Source organism: Oryctolagus cuniculus, chromosome 4 (assembly GCF_051225735.1).
Source record: "Oryctolagus cuniculus isolate XC-2025 breed Fujian yellow rabbit chromosome 4, ASM5122573v1, whole genome shotgun sequence".
Lineage (NCBI taxonomy): Eukaryota > Metazoa > Chordata > Mammalia > Lagomorpha > Leporidae > Oryctolagus > Oryctolagus cuniculus.
In genome coordinates, this window is record NC_142870.1 from 96,152,765 (window position 1) to 96,170,682 (window position 17,918).

At 45.9% G+C, this 17,918-nt stretch overlaps 1 protein-coding gene across 2 annotated transcripts in view; it reads right to left on the reverse strand.

Annotated features, from left to right (window-relative positions):
• Positions 1-17,507, reverse strand: part of TBCCD1 (TBCC domain containing 1) — a 34,535-nt gene extending 17,028 nt beyond the window's left edge. The window contains exons 1-3 of one of the 2 annotated variants that reach the window (XM_070072455.2): positions 17,381-17,507; positions 11,665-12,043; positions 3,029-3,184 (exon numbers count right to left, since the gene is read on the reverse strand). In XM_070072455.2, the coding sequence (XP_069928556.2) occupies positions 3,029-3,184; positions 11,665-12,000 (492 nt within the window). In that variant the 5' untranslated portion in view covers positions 12,001-12,043; positions 17,381-17,507. Of the gene's footprint in view, positions 1-3,028; positions 3,185-11,664; positions 12,044-14,807; positions 14,932-17,380 lie in introns of those variants that run through there. The other variant, XM_002716459.6, reaches the window with a different exon arrangement.
• Between the last annotated feature and the right edge of the window lie 411 nt (positions 17,508-17,918).

The following is a 17,918-nucleotide window of genomic DNA, read 5'->3' on the forward strand; positions in this document are numbered from 1 at the left end:
GCTATTTAAATAGTCTTCCCATTTACACAAGGTTTAGACAAGTTAACAAACTTGCCTAAAGTCATGTGATTATTAAGAGGTAGAACTCTATGTGAATGCAGGCTACCTTAGCTCAAAACACCATTTTCGGGGGCCAGCATTGTAGCGTAGCGGGTAAAGCTGCCACTTGTGATCCCAGCATCCCATACGGGCGCCAGTTCAGGTCTCAGCTGCTCTACACCCATCCAGCTCTCTGCTAATGTGTCTGGGAAAGCAGCAAAAGATGGACCAAATCCTTGGGTCCCTATACCCATGTGGGAGACCCGGCAGAAACTCCTGGTTTCGGATCAACCCAGCTCCAGCTGTTGCAGTAATTTGGAGAGTGAACCAGAAGATGGAAGATATGTGTGTCTGTCTTTCTGTACACTATGCCTGTCAAATACAAAAATAAATCTTAAAAAAATAAAAATAAAAAACCATCATCTCCTAACAGTGCCCATTCAGCAGGAACTCTGTGTGGATAAAGTAGGTAGTGATTGACTTCTTTCATCTATCTGGACTGGAACATTCTGAATTTAAGGAATAGTTATGGGCCTCTATATGAAGGGTAAAATTAAGAGGCAAGATCTCTGGGATGGAGCCAAACTTGGGAGTCACTGAGACAGATGAAGTCACAGGAACAGAAAGAATGATACTGAATGACTACATCAAGTGAGAAGAGAAGATTGTGACAGGAAAAATCATGGGGCAACAACAGAATTTAAGGGCCAAGGAGAGAAAAACTTATGAAGAAAAGTGAGATGGGAAGCCGGCGCCGCGGCTCACTAGGCTAATCCTCCGCCTTGCGGCGCCAGCACACCGGGTTCTAGTCCCGGTCGGGGCGCCGGATTCTTTCCCGGTTGCCCCTCTTCCAGGCCAGCTCTCTGCTGTGGCCAGGGAGTGCAGTGGAGGATGGCCCAAGTGCTTGGGCCCTGCACCCCATGGGAGACCAGGAGAAGCACCTGGCTCCTGCCTTCTGATCAGCGTGGTGCGCCGGCCGCAGCGTGCCGGCCACATTGGAGGGTGAACCAACGGCAAAAAGGAAGACCTTTCTCTCTGTCTCTCTCTCTCTCACTGTCCACTCTGTCAAAAAAAAACAAACAAAAAAAAAAGTGAGATAAGCCGGCGCCGTGGCTCAATAGGCTAATCCTCCACCTTGCGGCGCCGGCACACCGGGTTCTAGTCCCGGTCGGGGCGCCGGATTCTGTCCCGGTTGCCCCTCTTCCAGGCCAGCTCTCTGCTATGGCCAGGGAGTGCAGTGGAGGATGGCCCAGGTGCTTGGGCCCTGCACCCCATGGGAGACCAGGAAAAGCACCTGGCTCCTGGCTCCTGCCAGGATCAGCGCGGTGCGCCGGCTGCAGCGGCGGCCATTGGAGGGTGAACCAACGGCAAAGGAAGACCTTTCTCTCTCTGTCTCTCTCTCTCACTGTCCACTCTGCCTGTCAAAAAAAAAAAAAAAAAAAAAAAAAAAAAAAAAAAAGTGAGATGGAAGAATCAGAGACAACACTATAAGTTTAAAAGCATCAAGGACTATAAGGGAAAACATATTTATCTAAAAGGAGATTATAAAAATATCAAAGAGATTTTCTGAATGCCATAAAAGTTTTAAGGAGCCAGCACATACTAAAATACTTCTACAAAACAAGTAAACACATTTTGATTTTCTTTACAAAAACAGAAAGAAAAACACAGTAAGGTACTTTTTGAAACTTAACGTGAGGCAGTTAAATTGAACTTCTGGATTGTTACAGTATATAAAATTACTTAAGCATGACTAAGTATTATGAGAAGAAATTTTTATAATTTTCAGATTTAAATAAATTTTGCAAATACTACATCTTCCCATTCATACTATCTTAAGTAAGTGGATTCAAGCTTATTAATATTTGCAAAAATGGGGATGCTAATATAATACTATGAATGTTTTCCTAAGCAATTTTTATATCAGTGAAGGAACTGAAATCACTTCTCTAATTTGATTAAGAAAGTACATATTTTGTTTAATAATTAGGAAAAAATAGTAAAAAGCAAAAAATAAACAAACCATTAAATCACTGGCTTATATAAAGAACCCAAACATAATTGTTTTTTAATATTTTTTTTAAACTTACATGAGAGGCAGAGAGAGAGAGAGAGAGCGCAAGAATGGTTCACATTTGATGGTTCACTCCCCAAATGCCCACAATGGCTAGGGTTGGGCCAGGTTCAAAGATAGGAGCCAGGAACTCAATCCAGGTCTCCCTCATTGGTGGTAAGAACCCAATTATTTGGACAATCCATAGGTTCTGCATCAGTAGGAGCCTGGAGTCAAGAACCAGAGCTGGGTATCAAGCCCAGGTACTACAACATGCAAGATGGCCATCTTAAGCACTTCAGGAGTGGGGAAACTCTTCTGCCAAGGATCATTTGGACACTTACATCATTCGTGGGTCATACAAAATTATCAACTTAAAAATTAACCTCTGTGACGCAATGGGTTAAAGCCCCAGCCTGCAGTGCCGGCATCCCATATGGGCCCCAGTTTGAGTCCCGGCTGCTCCACTTCCGATCCAGCTCTCTGCCACGGCCTGGGAAAGCAGTGGAAGATGGCCCAAGTCCTGGGGCCCCTGCACCCGTGTGAGAGACCCAGAAGAGGCTCCTGGCTCTGGATCAGCTCAGCTCTAGTCGTGGCGGTCATCTGGGGAGTGAACCAGCGGATGGAAGACCTCTTTCTCTATCTCTCCGGCTCTGCCTCTCCCTGTAACTCTGTCTTTCAAATAAATAAAATAAATCTTTAAAAAAATTAGCCTACTATAGATTTATTGAATTTTGAGTCCAACCTCTGGTTGCCTTGGCAGGGCGAGATCAAATGATTTTGTGAGTCTTATATGGTCTGCAGATTAGACAGTCCTCACCCATGCATTAGGCTAAATGCCTGCCCCCACCCCCCAAAAGATAACTTTGAATGAAGGTGAACTATCCCCCTTACAAACTATCTGTTTCAGACAAAGAGATCAGATACAAATAGTACCTTATTATGACCATTTGATTTTTCAGTCAGGTCAGGAGACTGAGGTCTACTTCTGGGACTAGGCCACTCTTCTCCAATCAAAGATGTCCTCAGGGAGACCTTGTTTAATTGCTGAATGTATAGGAAGAGCAGAAACTGCAGGGTGTCCACTGATAGCTGTCCACAAAGAAAACAAAGGATGAATACATATTAAAACAGTATCAATCACTAGTGTACAACTAAGTGGACATTGTAAACTAAACTGACAAGTTTGCTGGTCTTAAAAAACAAATTTAGAAGCATTGCTAGCTTTTGATACCTGTGTCTCTGCCACCCAGATACAGGAATTGCTAAAACTAATCCAACAGGAGCCATTTACCTTCCCAGAAAGCTGTGCTGCCATCTATGACCATAGAAATCCTCTCTCAAAATTGAAGAAAAGGGCCAGTGCCGCGGCTCACTAGGCTAATCCTCTGACTGCAGCGCCGGCACCCTGGGGTTCTAGTCCTGGTCGGGGCGCCAGATTCTGTCCCGGTTGCTCCTCTTCCAGTCCAGCTCTCTGCTGTGGCCCGGGAAGGCAGTGGAGGATGGCCCAAGTACTTGGGCCCTGCACCCGCATGGGAGACCAGGAGGAAGCACCTGGCTCCTGGCTTCGGATCAGCGCAGTGTGCCGGCCACAGCGGCCATTGTGGGGGTGAACCAACGGAAAAAAAAGGAAGACCTTTCTCTCTGTCTCTCTCTCCCTCTCACTGTCCACTCTGCCTGTCAAAATAAATAAAATAAATTTAAAAAAATTGAAGGACAGGATGAAGTACAAACTTTCTTAAAGTATATTATTTCAGAAGTTAAAAAATAAAAACTGGGGCCGGCACTCTGGCATAGCAGGTAAAGCTGCCACCTGCAGTGCTGGCAGCTGGTTCTAGTCCTGGCTGCTACACTTCCGACCCAGCTCTCTGGTATGGCCTGGGAAAGCAGTAGAAGACAGTCCAAGTCCTTGGACCCCTGCACCTGTGTGGGAGACTGGGAGGAAGCTCTTGGCTTCTGGCTTTAGATCTGGCACAGTTCCAGCCATTGTGGCCATCTGGGGAGTGAACCAGCGGATGGAAGACCTCTCTCTCTCTCTGCCTCTCTGTAACTCTGACTTTCAAATAAAATAAATAAATCTTTTAAAAAAATTAAAAACTTAGTAATTTGAGTAGATATATGAATAGGTGTTAGAAAGGAAAAAGGAAATTCAGTGAAGACATGTTAAGTTTAACCCAAGGTTATGAAGTTTATTAAGAAAGTTTAAGACATTAGTGCAACACCTGAAATTGTATATGTAATTTTTTGGTTTATGTGCCTTTTGCTGGGCAGTAGGCCTCAGGTTTTCATAAAATTATTTTAAAAAGATTTATTTATTCATTTCAAAGGCAGAGTTACAGAGAGAGAGAGAGAGAGAGAGCATGAGACAGAAAGTTTGTCCATCTGCTGGCTTACTCCCCAAATGGCCACAACAGTTAATGCTGTTGAGACAGAAGCCAGAAGCCAGGAACTTCTTCTGGGTCTTCCACGTTGGTGCAGGGGTCCAAGTACTGGGTCCAGTTTCTGCTTCTTTCCTGGGCACATTAGCAGGGAGCTGGATCAGAAGTGGAGCAGACAGAATTCAAATTGGCACCCATATGGGATGCTGGTGTCGCAGGTGGCAGCTTTACCCTCTATGCCACAATGCCAGCTCCCATCAAATTCTTAAAGGAGTGTTTGACTTAAAGAAAAAAAAATCACTACAGCTTGATATACATATAAAATTATTTCTTATTTGAGGAAGGTTGTGGTTTGAAGTTTTTGATTATCCTCATATACCCATCACTATAGAAATACAGGAGAGACAAAGAAAGAGAAGTGATGTATCAGTCTACAGTCAGATTTACCCTATTTCCCAAACTAGATAAACATTACTATCATTTAATCAAAAAATATAAATTTTCAGAATCATCTAGACCTATTCACTGCCAATATGGAGCCCCAAATCAATGTATTTTATAGATTTTCACTTCCTTAAACTTTTTGAAATAACTACAGAATCACATGCAATTGTATGAAATAAAACACAGCTGCCCTGTGCCCTTTACCCAGCTTCCCCCACTGCAAACACCATAGCACAACGCTACAACCAGGATACTGACACCAACACATTCAAAACAGAACATTTCCATCAACACAAAGATCTGTAGTGTTGCCCTTTACAGCCATACTCTCCCACCACAGCCCTTCCTCAGACTCTTGCAACCACTTATCTGTTCTCCAATTCTCTAATTTTATCTTTTCAAGATTATAGAAATAGAATCAGACAATATGTAATCTTTTGGAATTGACTTTTTTCACTTTGGATAACTCCCTACATTTATACATACTTCTATTTTAACAGTTATTTGTTATAACATTATTTCTTTAAACAGTCTCCCTGTGATACTTTACCTTTCCATTTGCATATCCCTAGTAACTAGCAAACAACCTGGTACATAATTAGTACTGAAAAAATTTGGAACTTCTTGAAGGTTTTATTCAGCTCTATGTCTAAAATACCTGTTACTGTACCTGTAGGCAACAAATATGAAGGATCAATAAAAAGTTCACAGAAAATGAGTGCAATGAAAAGAACTGAGCACTGATTTCAATTTTGGGGCATCAAAATAAACACTTCTGGAAGAACCTTATATTTTATTAACGAATAACGAAAATGCCCTTCCCTTCTTAGTTGTGTGACAAACTTTCCCCAATTTCCAAAAGTTTGTTTAGATATTACCCCATGAGGCAGAAACTGGCTAGATGCTAACTAAATGCCTTTCTTTCCCTTCTTCCTGGACACACAATTAGATGGCATTTCCCAGCATCCCTTGTAGTTAGATATAGTACAACTGAGTTATAGTCAATAGAATGTGGTGAATTTATATTTACCACTATTAAGCTTGATCCACAAAACTCTCACAAAACAAATAGAACAAAAGGACTCTGATGACCCCTGGCCACAGCTGTGGTAACCTGTGTTATTATTTACCAGTGTTCACGTCTCCATCCTTAAAAGAAGCCCTACCCATGGCCATAGGGTCTTCCTTACCTCCTGTGAGGTGGTTTCTTTTCCCCATCTCATTGACTTGAGGCTTCGCCATGTGACATACATATGTTTAGCCAATGGAAGGAAAGCAGTCACAGCTTACATTACATCTGGGCAGCAGTTTTTAGATTACATCTGAGCAAAACTTTTAAGAAGCATCATGAGAACCCAGAAATAAACTCACACATACATGGTCAGCTAATTTTTTCCAGGTGGAGCTAGTTGTTCCTGTCATGCTCACAGAACCTCTTTACAGATCCCTGCTGCAGGCCTTATCCCACTGTGTTGTGGTTGTTGGTTGTTTGCGTTGTCTTCTCACTACAGTGACTCTGTGTTCCTTGAGACAGGTCCCAGGTCTCACTCAGTTTGCATATTCATCACTTAACATTGCTTATGTCCAATAAGAGGTGCTCAGAAAATGGCTGTCAAATGGATGAGCCAAATCACTCAAACATCTGTCAACTCCAAGTTATTCCCTAAATTCTAACTTCTCTTAAATCTAGTCCCTGTAAGACCACTTGCCTCACTTCACTCCACAGAATTTTCCTTCTGTAATTAGAAAAGGTAAATTAAGAAACCTATTGCTTCACAGAACGGATGTCCACAATGGTTATTTTGACGAATGATATGAAGCTTTTAGAATAGTTACTAGCTGTATGACCTTACCATACCTCAATTTTCTTGTGCATAAAATGGGTGTTAGTGATGGTATTTCGGATATCACTCCAAAGCACAGGCAACAAAACCAAAAATAAACAAGTAGGGGGCCAGCACTGTGGCATAGCAGGTAAAGCCGCCAGCTGCAGTGCCGGCATCATACAGGAACTGGTTCGAGTCCTGGCTGCTCCACTTCAACTAGCTCTCTGCTATGGCCTGGGAAAGCATTAGAAGATGGTCCATGTACCCACATGGGAGACCCGGAGGAAGCTCCTGGTTTTGGATCGGCCCAGCTCTAGCTGTTGCAGCCATTTGGGGAGTGAACCAGTAGATGGACGACTTCTCTCTCTGCCTCTCTGTAACTTTGCCTTTCAAATAAATAAATAAATCTTAAAAAAAAAAAAAAAAAAAAAAAGCGGTGTTACATCAAATTAAAAAGCTTCTGTATACAAATAAAACATTCACCCTTTTAAATGACAGGCAGCACTAGCATCCCAAAGGGTGCCAATTCAAGTCCCAGCTGCTCCACTTCTGATCCAGCTCCCTGCTAGTGTTCCTGGTACAGCAGCAGAAGATGGCCCAAGTTCTTGGGCACCTACAACTCATGTGGGAAACCTGGAGGAAGCGCCTGGCTCCTGGCTTCAGCCTGGCCCAGCTCTGGCCATTTGGGGAGTGACCAGTGGCCGGAAGAGTGCTCGCTCTCTCTGTCTCTCCCTCTCTCTAACTCCTCCTTTCAAATAAATAAAATCTTTAAAAAAAAGAAAAGAAGAGAAGAGAAGAGAAGAGAAGAGAAGAGCAGAGCAACCTATTGAATGAGAGAAAATATTTGTAAACCATATGGCTAATATGATAATGAGGTTAGTATCCAAAATATGTAACAAACCCCTACAACTCAAAAGCAAGAAAACTAAATAGTCTAATTAAAAAATGGTCAAAGACTTGAATAGACATTTCTCTAAAGACACGCAAATGGGCAGCAAGTATATGAAAAGACCCTCGATATCACTAACCATCAGGGAAATGTATTTGTTAGGATGGCTATTATTAGAAAAACAAAAGATTTAACAAAACTGGCAAGGATGTGGAGAAAAGAGAACATGTTATACTGCTGATTGGAATGTAAACTGGCACAGCTGTTATGAAAGACAGTATGGATGTTCCTTAAAAAGTAAAAATGGAACTAACATGATTCAGCGATCTTACTTCCATTTATATCAAAAGGAAATAAAATCAGGGTCTTGAAGAGATACCTGTACTCACATGTTTGCTGCATTGTTATTAACAATAGCCAGTACATGGAAACAACCTAAATGTCCATCAACTGAAGAACGGGTAAAGAAAATCTGTGTGTGAAGGGGTATCCACAAAAGAACATTACTAAACCTTCACAAAGAGGGAATTCCTGCCATGTTCAACAACATGGATGAATTGGGAGAACATTATGCTAAGTGAAATGAGCCAGATACAGAAAGACAAATATTGTATGATCTCACTTCCACGTGGAATCTGAAACAGCTAAATTCACAGCAGACAGAGTAGAATGATGACTGCCAAAGGCTGGGAGAAGGGGCAAATGGAAAGGTCATGGTCAAGGTTACAAAGTTTCAGTAATAATGAGATAATTAAGTCCTGAAGATCTTTAAAGCATAATGATTATAACTCATAGTTTAGAATTTATATACCGTATGATATACTTGAAATTTTCTAAGAGGGTAGATCATAGCAGGTTAAGAGTTGGTAATTATAAAGGAGACGAGAAATTTGGAGAGGTGATGAATATGTGTATGGCCTTGCTGATGGTGATGGGTTCACAGTATATACTTATTCCAAAACTCATTGAGTTGCATATGTACATTAAATAAGAAAAAATGAAGCATTACAAATTTCTGCCTCCTCTGTGACCATTCCTTTCTGTGCCCAGAATAGTCATAACCTACAGAGTTTACTTCTGCTGGGTTCCCAAAGGAGATTACACAGCCACTCCACAGCCTGGAAGTGTCACAGCTAAAGAGCAGCAGGCACACAAAATGTGCAAGAAAGAAGCCTTCATTACTAAGACACTAGAATGTTTTTTCCTGCAAAGCTGATTAATAATGACTCTAGCCGGCGCCACGGCTCACTAGGCTAATCCTCCGCCTTGCAGCACCAGCACACCAGGTTCTAGTCCCAGTCGGGGCGCCGGATTCTGTCCCAGTTGCCCCTCTTCCAGGCCAGCTCTCTGCTGTGGCCAGGGAGTGCAGTGGAGGATGGCCCAGGTCCTTGGGCCCTGCACTCCATGGGAGACCAGGATAAGTACCTGGCTCCTGCCATCGGATCAGCGCAGCATGCTGGCCGCAGCGCGCCGGCCGCGGCGGCCATTGGAGGGTGAACCAACGGCAAAAGGAAGACCTTTCTCTCTGTCTCTCTCTCTCTCACTGTCCACTCTGCCTGTCCAAAAAAAAAAAAAAAAAAAAAAGACTCTAGGGGCCGGCCAGCACTGTGGTATAGCAGGTTAAGCTGCCTGCGGTCCCGGCATCCCATACTGGCACTGGTTTGAGTCCTGAATGCTCCACTTCTGACCCAGCTCCCTGCTGATGACCTGGGAAAGCAGCAAAGGATGGCCAAAGTGCTTGGGACCCTGCACCCATGTGGGAGACCCAGAAGAAACTCCTGGCATCTATCTGGCTTTGGATTGGTCCAGCTCTGGCCATTGTGGCTATCTGGGGAGTGAACCAGCAGATGGAATAACTCTCTCTCTGTCTCTCCCTCTGTCTGTCTCAAGTAAATAAATAAATCTTTAAAAATAATAATGATAGGGGTGGGAACTATGTTCAGTGGGTTAATCCTCCGCCTGCAGTACAGGCATCCCGTATAGGCACTGGTTTGAGTTCCAGCTGCTCCTCTTCCAATCCAGCTCTCTGCTATGACCTGGGAAAGCAGTAGAAGATGGCCCAAGTGCTTGGGCCCTTGCACCCGTGTGGGAGACCTGGAAGAAATTCCTGGCTCTTGGCTTCAGATAGGCCTAGCTCCGACCATTGCAGCCATTTGGGGAGTGAACCAGTGGATGGAGGATCTTTCTCTCTCTGTCTCTCCCTCTCACTGTCTGTAACTCTACCTCTCAAATAAATAAAATCTTTAAAAAAATAATAATGATAATAATGACTCAAAAATACAGAAGCAAAGGGGCCAGTGCTGTAGTGCATCAGGTAAAGCTGCTGCCTGCAGTGCCAGCATCCCATGAGTGCTGGTTTGAGTCTCAGCTGCTCCACTTCCAATTCAGCTCTCTGCTATGGCCTGGGAAAGCAGTAGAAGATGGCCCAAGCCCTTGGGCTCCTATATCTACATGGGAGACCAGAAAGAAGCTCCTGGATCCTGACTTTGTATTGGCCTAGCTCCAGCCATTGTGGCCATTTGGGGAGTGAACCAGCAGATGGAAGACCTCTCTGACCTCTCTCTGCCTCTGCTTCTCTGTAACTCTGTCTTTCAAATAAATAAATCTTGTTAAATTTCTTTCTTTTTTTTTTTTTTTTTGACAAGCAGAGTAAGACAGTGAGAGAGAGAGAGACAAAGGTCTTCCTTCTGTTGGTTCACCCCCCAAATGGCCGCTGCGGCCAGTGTGCTGCGCCGATCCAAAGCCAGGAGCCATGTGCTTCCTCCTGGTCTCCCATGCGGGTACAGGGCCCAAGCACTTGGGAAATCCTCGGCTGCCCTCCCGGGCCCCAGCAGAGAGCTGGCCTGGAAGAGGAGCAACCGGGACAGAATCCGGCGCCCCAACCAGGACTAGAACCCGGGGTGCCGGCGCCACAGGTGGAGGATTAGCCTAGTGAGCCGTGGCGCCAGCCGTTCAAATAAATCTTTAAAACACAGAAGCAAAGATCTGGGAGTCACTGTTTGAATAACAGCATCCCAGAAATTCATCCAACCAGGTACAACTGTGTTGCACTACTACAAGAATGTGAAAAATAAAGTTACTGTTTTAAGCCCCTGAAATGCTTGCTACTGTAATTATCCTACTTATTAATGTATTTCCTAATTAATATACTCTGTGAAGCCTTTTCTTTTTTTTATAATTTATTTATTTATTTATTTTGACAGGCAGAGTTAGACAGTGAGAGAGAGACAGAGAGAAAGGTCTTCCTTCCGTTGGTTCAACCCCCAAATGGCCGTTACGGTCAGCGTGCTGCGCCAATCCAAAGCCAGGAGCCAGGTGTTTCCGGTCTCCCATGCGGGTGCAGGGCCCAAGGACTTGGGCCATCCTCGGCTGCCCTCCCGGGCCACAGCAGAGAGCTGGCCTGGCAGAGGAGCAACCGGGACAGAATCTGGTGCCCCGACTGGGACTAGAACCCGGTGTGCCGGCACCGCAGGCGGAGGATTAGCCTAGTGAGCCGTGGGGCCGGCCTCTGTAAAGCCTTTTCTAATAATTGATAAGAATCATTCTCTGTTTCCGTACTTTATGCCTACCTCTATTGTTTTATTTATTATCACACTAGTAAACAGCACTTTTTTACATACCAGCTTTCCTTCCTGGCCTATGAGGTCTGTGAGAGCCGAGATGCCGTCCTAATCATCTCTGCACATAGCAGATGCTCACTTAAAAACAATCAGCTGATCTGACCATAACATATCAATGGCTCATAACACTCACTCATCCCAAAATATTGTTAAAGTCAATGAAAATATTTCCTTCTTTTAATTACAAGAATCTTATAATGTTACTGCTTTGGGAATAGGTGGATTAGAATTGTTAAATAAGGATTAATTCACTGAATACATTAAATACTGCCAAACTGGAACTGCTACAACTCAAACGATACTTTGAGATCACAACGGTCATCAACCTAAAACCTCAAACTACACAGAGCTAGCAGAAAAACCGACGGATGCTTTATTTCCCAAATTTAACACACACACATAAACCCAGCCATACCTGGTTTCTCTGCTTTTCAACTTCATCCTCAGACGTGCAGTTGGACAGAAGCTCAGACCATTCCAGGCGCTCCTCAGGGGTCTTCACCGAAAGACCCTCAAATATTTCAAAGTAAAGCCATGCCACGTCCTTAGGCAACTGCAGCTTCCCGCACGCGATGTGCCTCCATGCCGACCAGTAGAGGCGTGGGTACGCTCCCTCGCTGGCCCGCGTGCGCACGTAGGTGGAGATCTTCCTGAGGTAGTGAAGGCTGAACTTGGAGGGAGGGGGCATTTGCAAGGCACCCACTAAAAAGGGTTCCGCTTTTACCCAGAGGAGAACTCCGGACTGATCCATATTAGCTCTGAGGACATCTGGGTGACAAGGCTTCTTTGCATACCTAGGAAACAAAGTTTCTTCACTGACTGATATGAAACAAGTATCCCTCACACATTTTCTTGGAAGATGACCCCCTCCCTTCACTGCTTTTAAATGTACTACATCATCAGTTTAAAAGAACAGATCTTTGGTCAGCTCTCATTACAACCTATTTGAGGGAAAAAATGATCTTACTTAAATTGTTAGAAATGGTTGTTTTAGGGAAGATGTGAAAATGCTTTCAGTCTGAGGTGGACCCCCTGCTTAGGACAGGAAGATGGAACAGAGGGTGGAGGGAGCCATCCTATCACAGGAAACCTTGCTGTACCCTGGGTAGGAGCACTGGTCAAAACAGGGGAGTACAATGTCACAGAACGCAATCACTTACACACAGAGAATGGTTGAAGACTTGAATGTTAGCAAACCATACAAGATCAACAGGGAAGGGGGCCAGCACTGTGGCATAACAGGCAAATCTGGTGCCCATATGGGTACTGGCTCATGTCCTGGCTACTCTTCTTCTGATCCAGCTCTCTGCTGTGGCTTGGGAAAGCAGTGGAAGATGGCCCAAGTGCTTGGGCCCCTGCACCCACATGGGAGACCTGAAGGAAGCACCTGGCTCCTGGCTTCAGATCAGCTCAGCTCCGGCCATTGCAGCCATTTGGGGAGTGAACCAGCAGATAGAAGACCTTTCTGTCTCTCCCTCCCTCTGTAACTCTGCCTGTCAAATAAATAATAAAAAACTTTAAAAAAAGAAAAAAAGGTTCAATAGGAAGCCTTAATATAAGGTATAAACACAAGCATCAAAAATAGATCAAGGGCAATTAAGGCATCTACATTCCCTGTTTCAGTGACACACCTCTTCTGCAATATTTTATCATGCTCAGATCAGGTGTAATATTTTTAATTTTGTTTGTTGTTTTTGCTATACCTATGATACACAATTTTTATGGAATATTCATAAAATTAAAAATAAGCGAACCAGGGGCTGGTGCTGTGGCATAGCAGGTAAAGCTGCCACCTGCAGTGTCAGCATCCTATATGGGCACCAGTTCATGTCCCGGCTTCTCCACTTCCGATCCAGCTCTCTGCAGTGGCCTGGGAAAGCAGTAGAAAATGGCCCACGTGCTTGGGCCCCTGCACCCGTGTAGGCAACACAGAAAAAGCTCCTGGCTCCTGGCTTTAGATCAGCCCAGGTCTAGCCGTTGCTGCCGACTGGTGAGTGAACCAGCAGATGGAAGAACTCTCTCTTTCTGCCTCTCCTTCTCTAACTCTTTCAAATAAATCAATCAATCTTTTAAAAAAATAAGGGAATCATCCAGTCTCAGCACTAACCATTTTATTATGCTTCCTTTTTGTCTTTTTCCTAAGCATTGCTGTGTTTTTAAATTTTTACGAGGATTCTTTTACCTATTCTACTTTAGTGTATGTCAAATTTTCTATCAGCTGTTTTCACCATTATAAATAATGCTATGACCACTACCTTTCTTAGTATTTCCTGCATTAGGAATTATTTCCTAGAGAAAATTTGCAGAAGTGCATTTGTATCTGATATTTCTGAAGCTCATTGATATATAGTCCCATTACTTTCCAAATGAGTTTTATCAAACTCCACCATCTCCACTTCATTGAGCACCCTCAGCAGTAACATCAATAAAAAAAAAAAACCTCTCTGGGGCCGGCGTTGTACAGCCTGGGGAGTAAAGCCACCAGCTGCCACACTGGCATCCCATATGGGCTGCTCCACTTTTGTTACAGCTCCCCCATTAAGGCCTGGGAAAAGCTGGGGGAAGATGACTCAAGTCTTTGGAAACCAGAAGAAGTCTTGGCTTTGGCCTGGCCCAGCCCTGGCCATTGTGGCCATCTGGAGAGTGAACCAGCAGATGGAAGATCGATCTCTCTCTCTCTCTCTCTCTGACCCTCCCTCTCTGTAACTCTTTCAAATGTTTTTTAAAAAAAACTTTTCTTATGACTGATGCAAAATGTTTTATTGCTGTAATTTTGGCATTTGATTCTAATAATATTGTGCTTTTCTTGAAAATAATCTGTTCAAAAAATTACCATTGGATGCTTTCTACGGGCCAGGTAGCACATTAAATATTTTGCAAACCTCATATCCCCCTGGAGATACCTAGGATTATCCTCATTTTCAGAGGAGAAAGCCGAGGCATAGGGAAGTTAAGGGATTTCCTCAGCTGGCACAACCCTGGATTAGAATTTAGGCCGGACTTCGCGATGCTTTGCTGCGGACCTACTCTGGACACCCAGTGTTGGGAGAATCCGTGGCGTGAACTCGCGGGAGGGCAGCTGGCAGCCGCCTCCGTTGACAGCTGTGACTCGGAGTCTTTCCGATCAACCTGGACGAAATTACAGGAGGGAGAACCGAGCTCTAGTACGGGAAGCAGGCTGGCTGCTCCGTGAGGGACTGAGCTCCGGTCCCTGAGGGCGCAACCCTCCATTCTAACTCTGAGACTGGCGGTGGGGGCGGGGTGTGTTTAAATTCGTAATCAAAACCTGGAGCTCCTGCCCTCAGGGATGAGAGCTTTTCAAGACCGGAGATCCCCGGTGCGGCTGAGGCTTCGCCCGCCCCCTCCGATGCGATCCGGGGCAGGACCCGGCTAGTGCCGCCGAGCGCCCCGACCGAACTTGGGGAACACGGACGTCCCAGCTGACAGGTTAGGTCGCCGACCCAAGACCCGCCGAGCGCCAGGGTAGCCTCTCCGGCCTGAGCCTGGAGTCTAACCCGCCCAGCCCGCTCTCCCCGGCGCCAGCCCATGCGCGGTTACCTGCAAAGGCCGGCGCCGCTCCGCTGCCCAGCGCGTCCCGCTCGCCGGCCCGCCTAGCGTCTGCCACCGCGCCCTTCGCGCAAGCGTGAGGCCTCGTACCATCGAGACCGGCGGACCTTGTTGCTAGAGCGGCGCCTGCGTCTGCGTCTGCGTCTGCGCAAGACAGGGGCCGCCAAGTCCTGGAGGCTAGACGTGGAGTCAGCCCCCTCTTCCCCAGTCTTTGCTGTCGCGTCTTTGAATCCAGGGCGTAGGTGGATTCCTATTGTCCCACAGAACTGTGGCCAGCGAGTAGCGGCTGGGAGGGTTACGCGCTTTGATCAGCAGTAATGGCGGTTGGACTTTTAAAGCGCTTTCTATCGGATGCGCACCTCAGGCTTCCTTAAGTACACTTGTTTCACTGCTGATGCAGGTAGGGCGTAGGGAGGGGAGAGTAACGCATCCCTAAGGTCACACAGCAAAAAACGGAGCCGAGGTCAAAGCCGGCGTCTAAAGCCAAACGCATTCTCGCGGCTTTCCCGCTGTGCCTGCCTCCCTAAGGCTCTTTTGGATTCCACCCAGCAGAAGGCACCACTCCTTCCTTCCATTTCGTGACGTCAGACTTTTCCCGCTTGCTTAATTCGTTTTAGCCTCTCTAGGTGTGAGAGATACAAAGGTAAATCAGACCATAAAATGCAATTCCGTTCCCCTTTTATGTGGCCTCTCTTCCGGAAAGCAGAGACTTCAGATTTAAACAGAGCAGGTTTACGATGCAGGCGCACCATTCACGGACCTTGAGCAATTCACCACCTCTCTACACCTTGATTTTCTGCAACAGTTATTGTTTGTGGAGCACCAGCCACTGTGTGTTTGGCATAGCGCTGGCGCACAAAACACACAAAACCCCTGCCTTCCTGGTGTGTATAACAGAATAGACAATACTGTACATATTAAGGAATAAAAAGGGATAATTTCGGATAGTAATAAACCTGTGAAGGTTGAGGGCAGGGGTACAGGAAATGTCCCTTTGCGGTGCCAAATTGAAGCTGTGACCTGAATAAGAAGGTAGCCACACAGAGACAAGCAACTTTTACTCAAGACTATTTGAGCATGTACTCCGTGCCAGGCACTACTCCACGGTACTTTATATAACTATTAACAGAACAGTAGCTTCAGGCTTTCATAAAACTACCGCTTCACTGTCACAGGATGGAGGGCAGGGATAAAAATAAAAGGGAGCGGGCCCCCGGCGCTGTGGTGCAGTGGGTTAAAGCCCTGCCCTGCAGTGCCGGCATCCCATATGGATTCCGGTTTGAGTCCCGGCTGCTCCACTTCTGATCCAGCTCTCTGCTGTGGCCTGGGAAAGCAGTAGAAGATGGCTCAAGTGCTTGGGCCCCTGCACCCACGTGGGAGACCCAGAGGAAGCTCCTGGCTTCAGATTGGCACAGCTCCGGCTGTTGGGGTCATCTAGGGAGTGAACCAGTGGATGGAAGTCCTCTCTCTCTCTCTCTGCCTCTCCTTCTCCCTTTGTGTAACTCTTTCAAGTAAATAAATCTTTAAAAAGGAAAAAAAAAAAAAAGGAGCAATGTAAGAGTAAGGAACTCAGTAAGGACTAATTTTAATTGGTTGATCAGGGCAGCCTTAGGTGGCTAATATCCAAATTTTTAAGCGGAGTTACCCAAGTTAAGGTCACGGTGAAGGGTATTTCAGATAGAGGGAAGAGCTAGTATAAAAGTACTAATGTTCTTGGTGTGTTCAAAAAGAAAAAGGAAGCCAGTTTTGTGGGGATAAAGTAAAGAGTATAATAGGCAAGGTACAGATCATATAAGGATTGTAAACCAGAATAGAGTTAGGGTTTTGTTTGAAGCGCAATGAAAAGCCATTCAAGAATTTTAAGCAGGTTAATGACATGACTTGACATGATTTTTAAAAACATGGAGTGAGACGGGGTAAAAACAGGTATTAAGAAACTAAGAACAGAGGGAGGCCGGTGTTGTGGTGCAGTGGGTTAAACCACGGCCTGCGACACCAGCAACCCATACGGGCGCCAGGCCAATCCAGCTTCCTACTAGCGTGCCTGGGAAAGCAGCGGAAGATAGCCCAAGTGTTTGAGCTCCTGCATCCTCGTGGGAAACCCTGATGGAGTTCCAGGTTCCTGGCTCGGGCCTGGCCCATCCTGGGCCACAGCCATTTGGGTGCAAATAGAGTGGCTGCAAGGAGACTTGTTAGGAGGTCCTGCCACGTGAGAGATACAGAGTGGGCCCGGAGGCGTATTCATGGAGATGCAGAGGAGCGGACGGACAGGTTCAAAATCTGGATCAGTTATGCAAGAAAGGGATCAAGGACGGCACCCTGCCGGTGCTTCTGTTTCTGTTTTTCCTGAACAAGGTGGTGCGTTTATTGTGATGACCAAAACTGGGAGGAAGGCGGGGAAGGCAAAGAATTCTCCCTAAGACTGTACTAAGTTTTTATTGGTTGCGTGCTAGACGTCTTACAAAAACATTTCCCGTTAAAATTTCCAACACTGCCAGTATGTGTTTTGTCTCCGCTGTGTTAATTAAGAGACTTGGGCTCAGACTGGGGCGGGGGTGTCTCACCGCTACGGCGTAATGGAAGACGAATCCAAGCTTAAATTAAGTCGGTCTGTTTCCACGGCCGCTGCTCTGTCCTATGCCTCTTGTCTATGCAACCGAGACGATTTCCGGGGTTGTTATGAGAACCTACAGTAAGATCTGCTAAGCAGCGAGTCCTGTGTACTGTTGGCTTGGAGTCCTCGTCCCCGCCCATTCCGCCGCAGTCCCGCAGCTCAGGCCTGCAGCGCGGAGTTCCCTATGAATGAAATTCCAAGAGTTCGAACCGAGATAAAATCTCCCTCCCACAATTGGCCAGTGCTGCTGGAGGAGCCTCGTGATTGGTGGGAAGTCCGAGGAGGCGGGCGATTGGGTCCTGTATCGCAGGTGCCCTCTCTAGGTCCCACCCTCCGCCTTTTACGTGATTTCTACGACCCCGGGGAGACCGGGGAGCCTCCTGCGGCGGCGCGGTCCTCTGACGTCTCCTCTTCTAATTGGCCGGGAGCTGAGGCTGCAGTTCTGAAGCGTAACTGGCTGCGCGCACCGCCTCGGAGGTGAAGTGTAC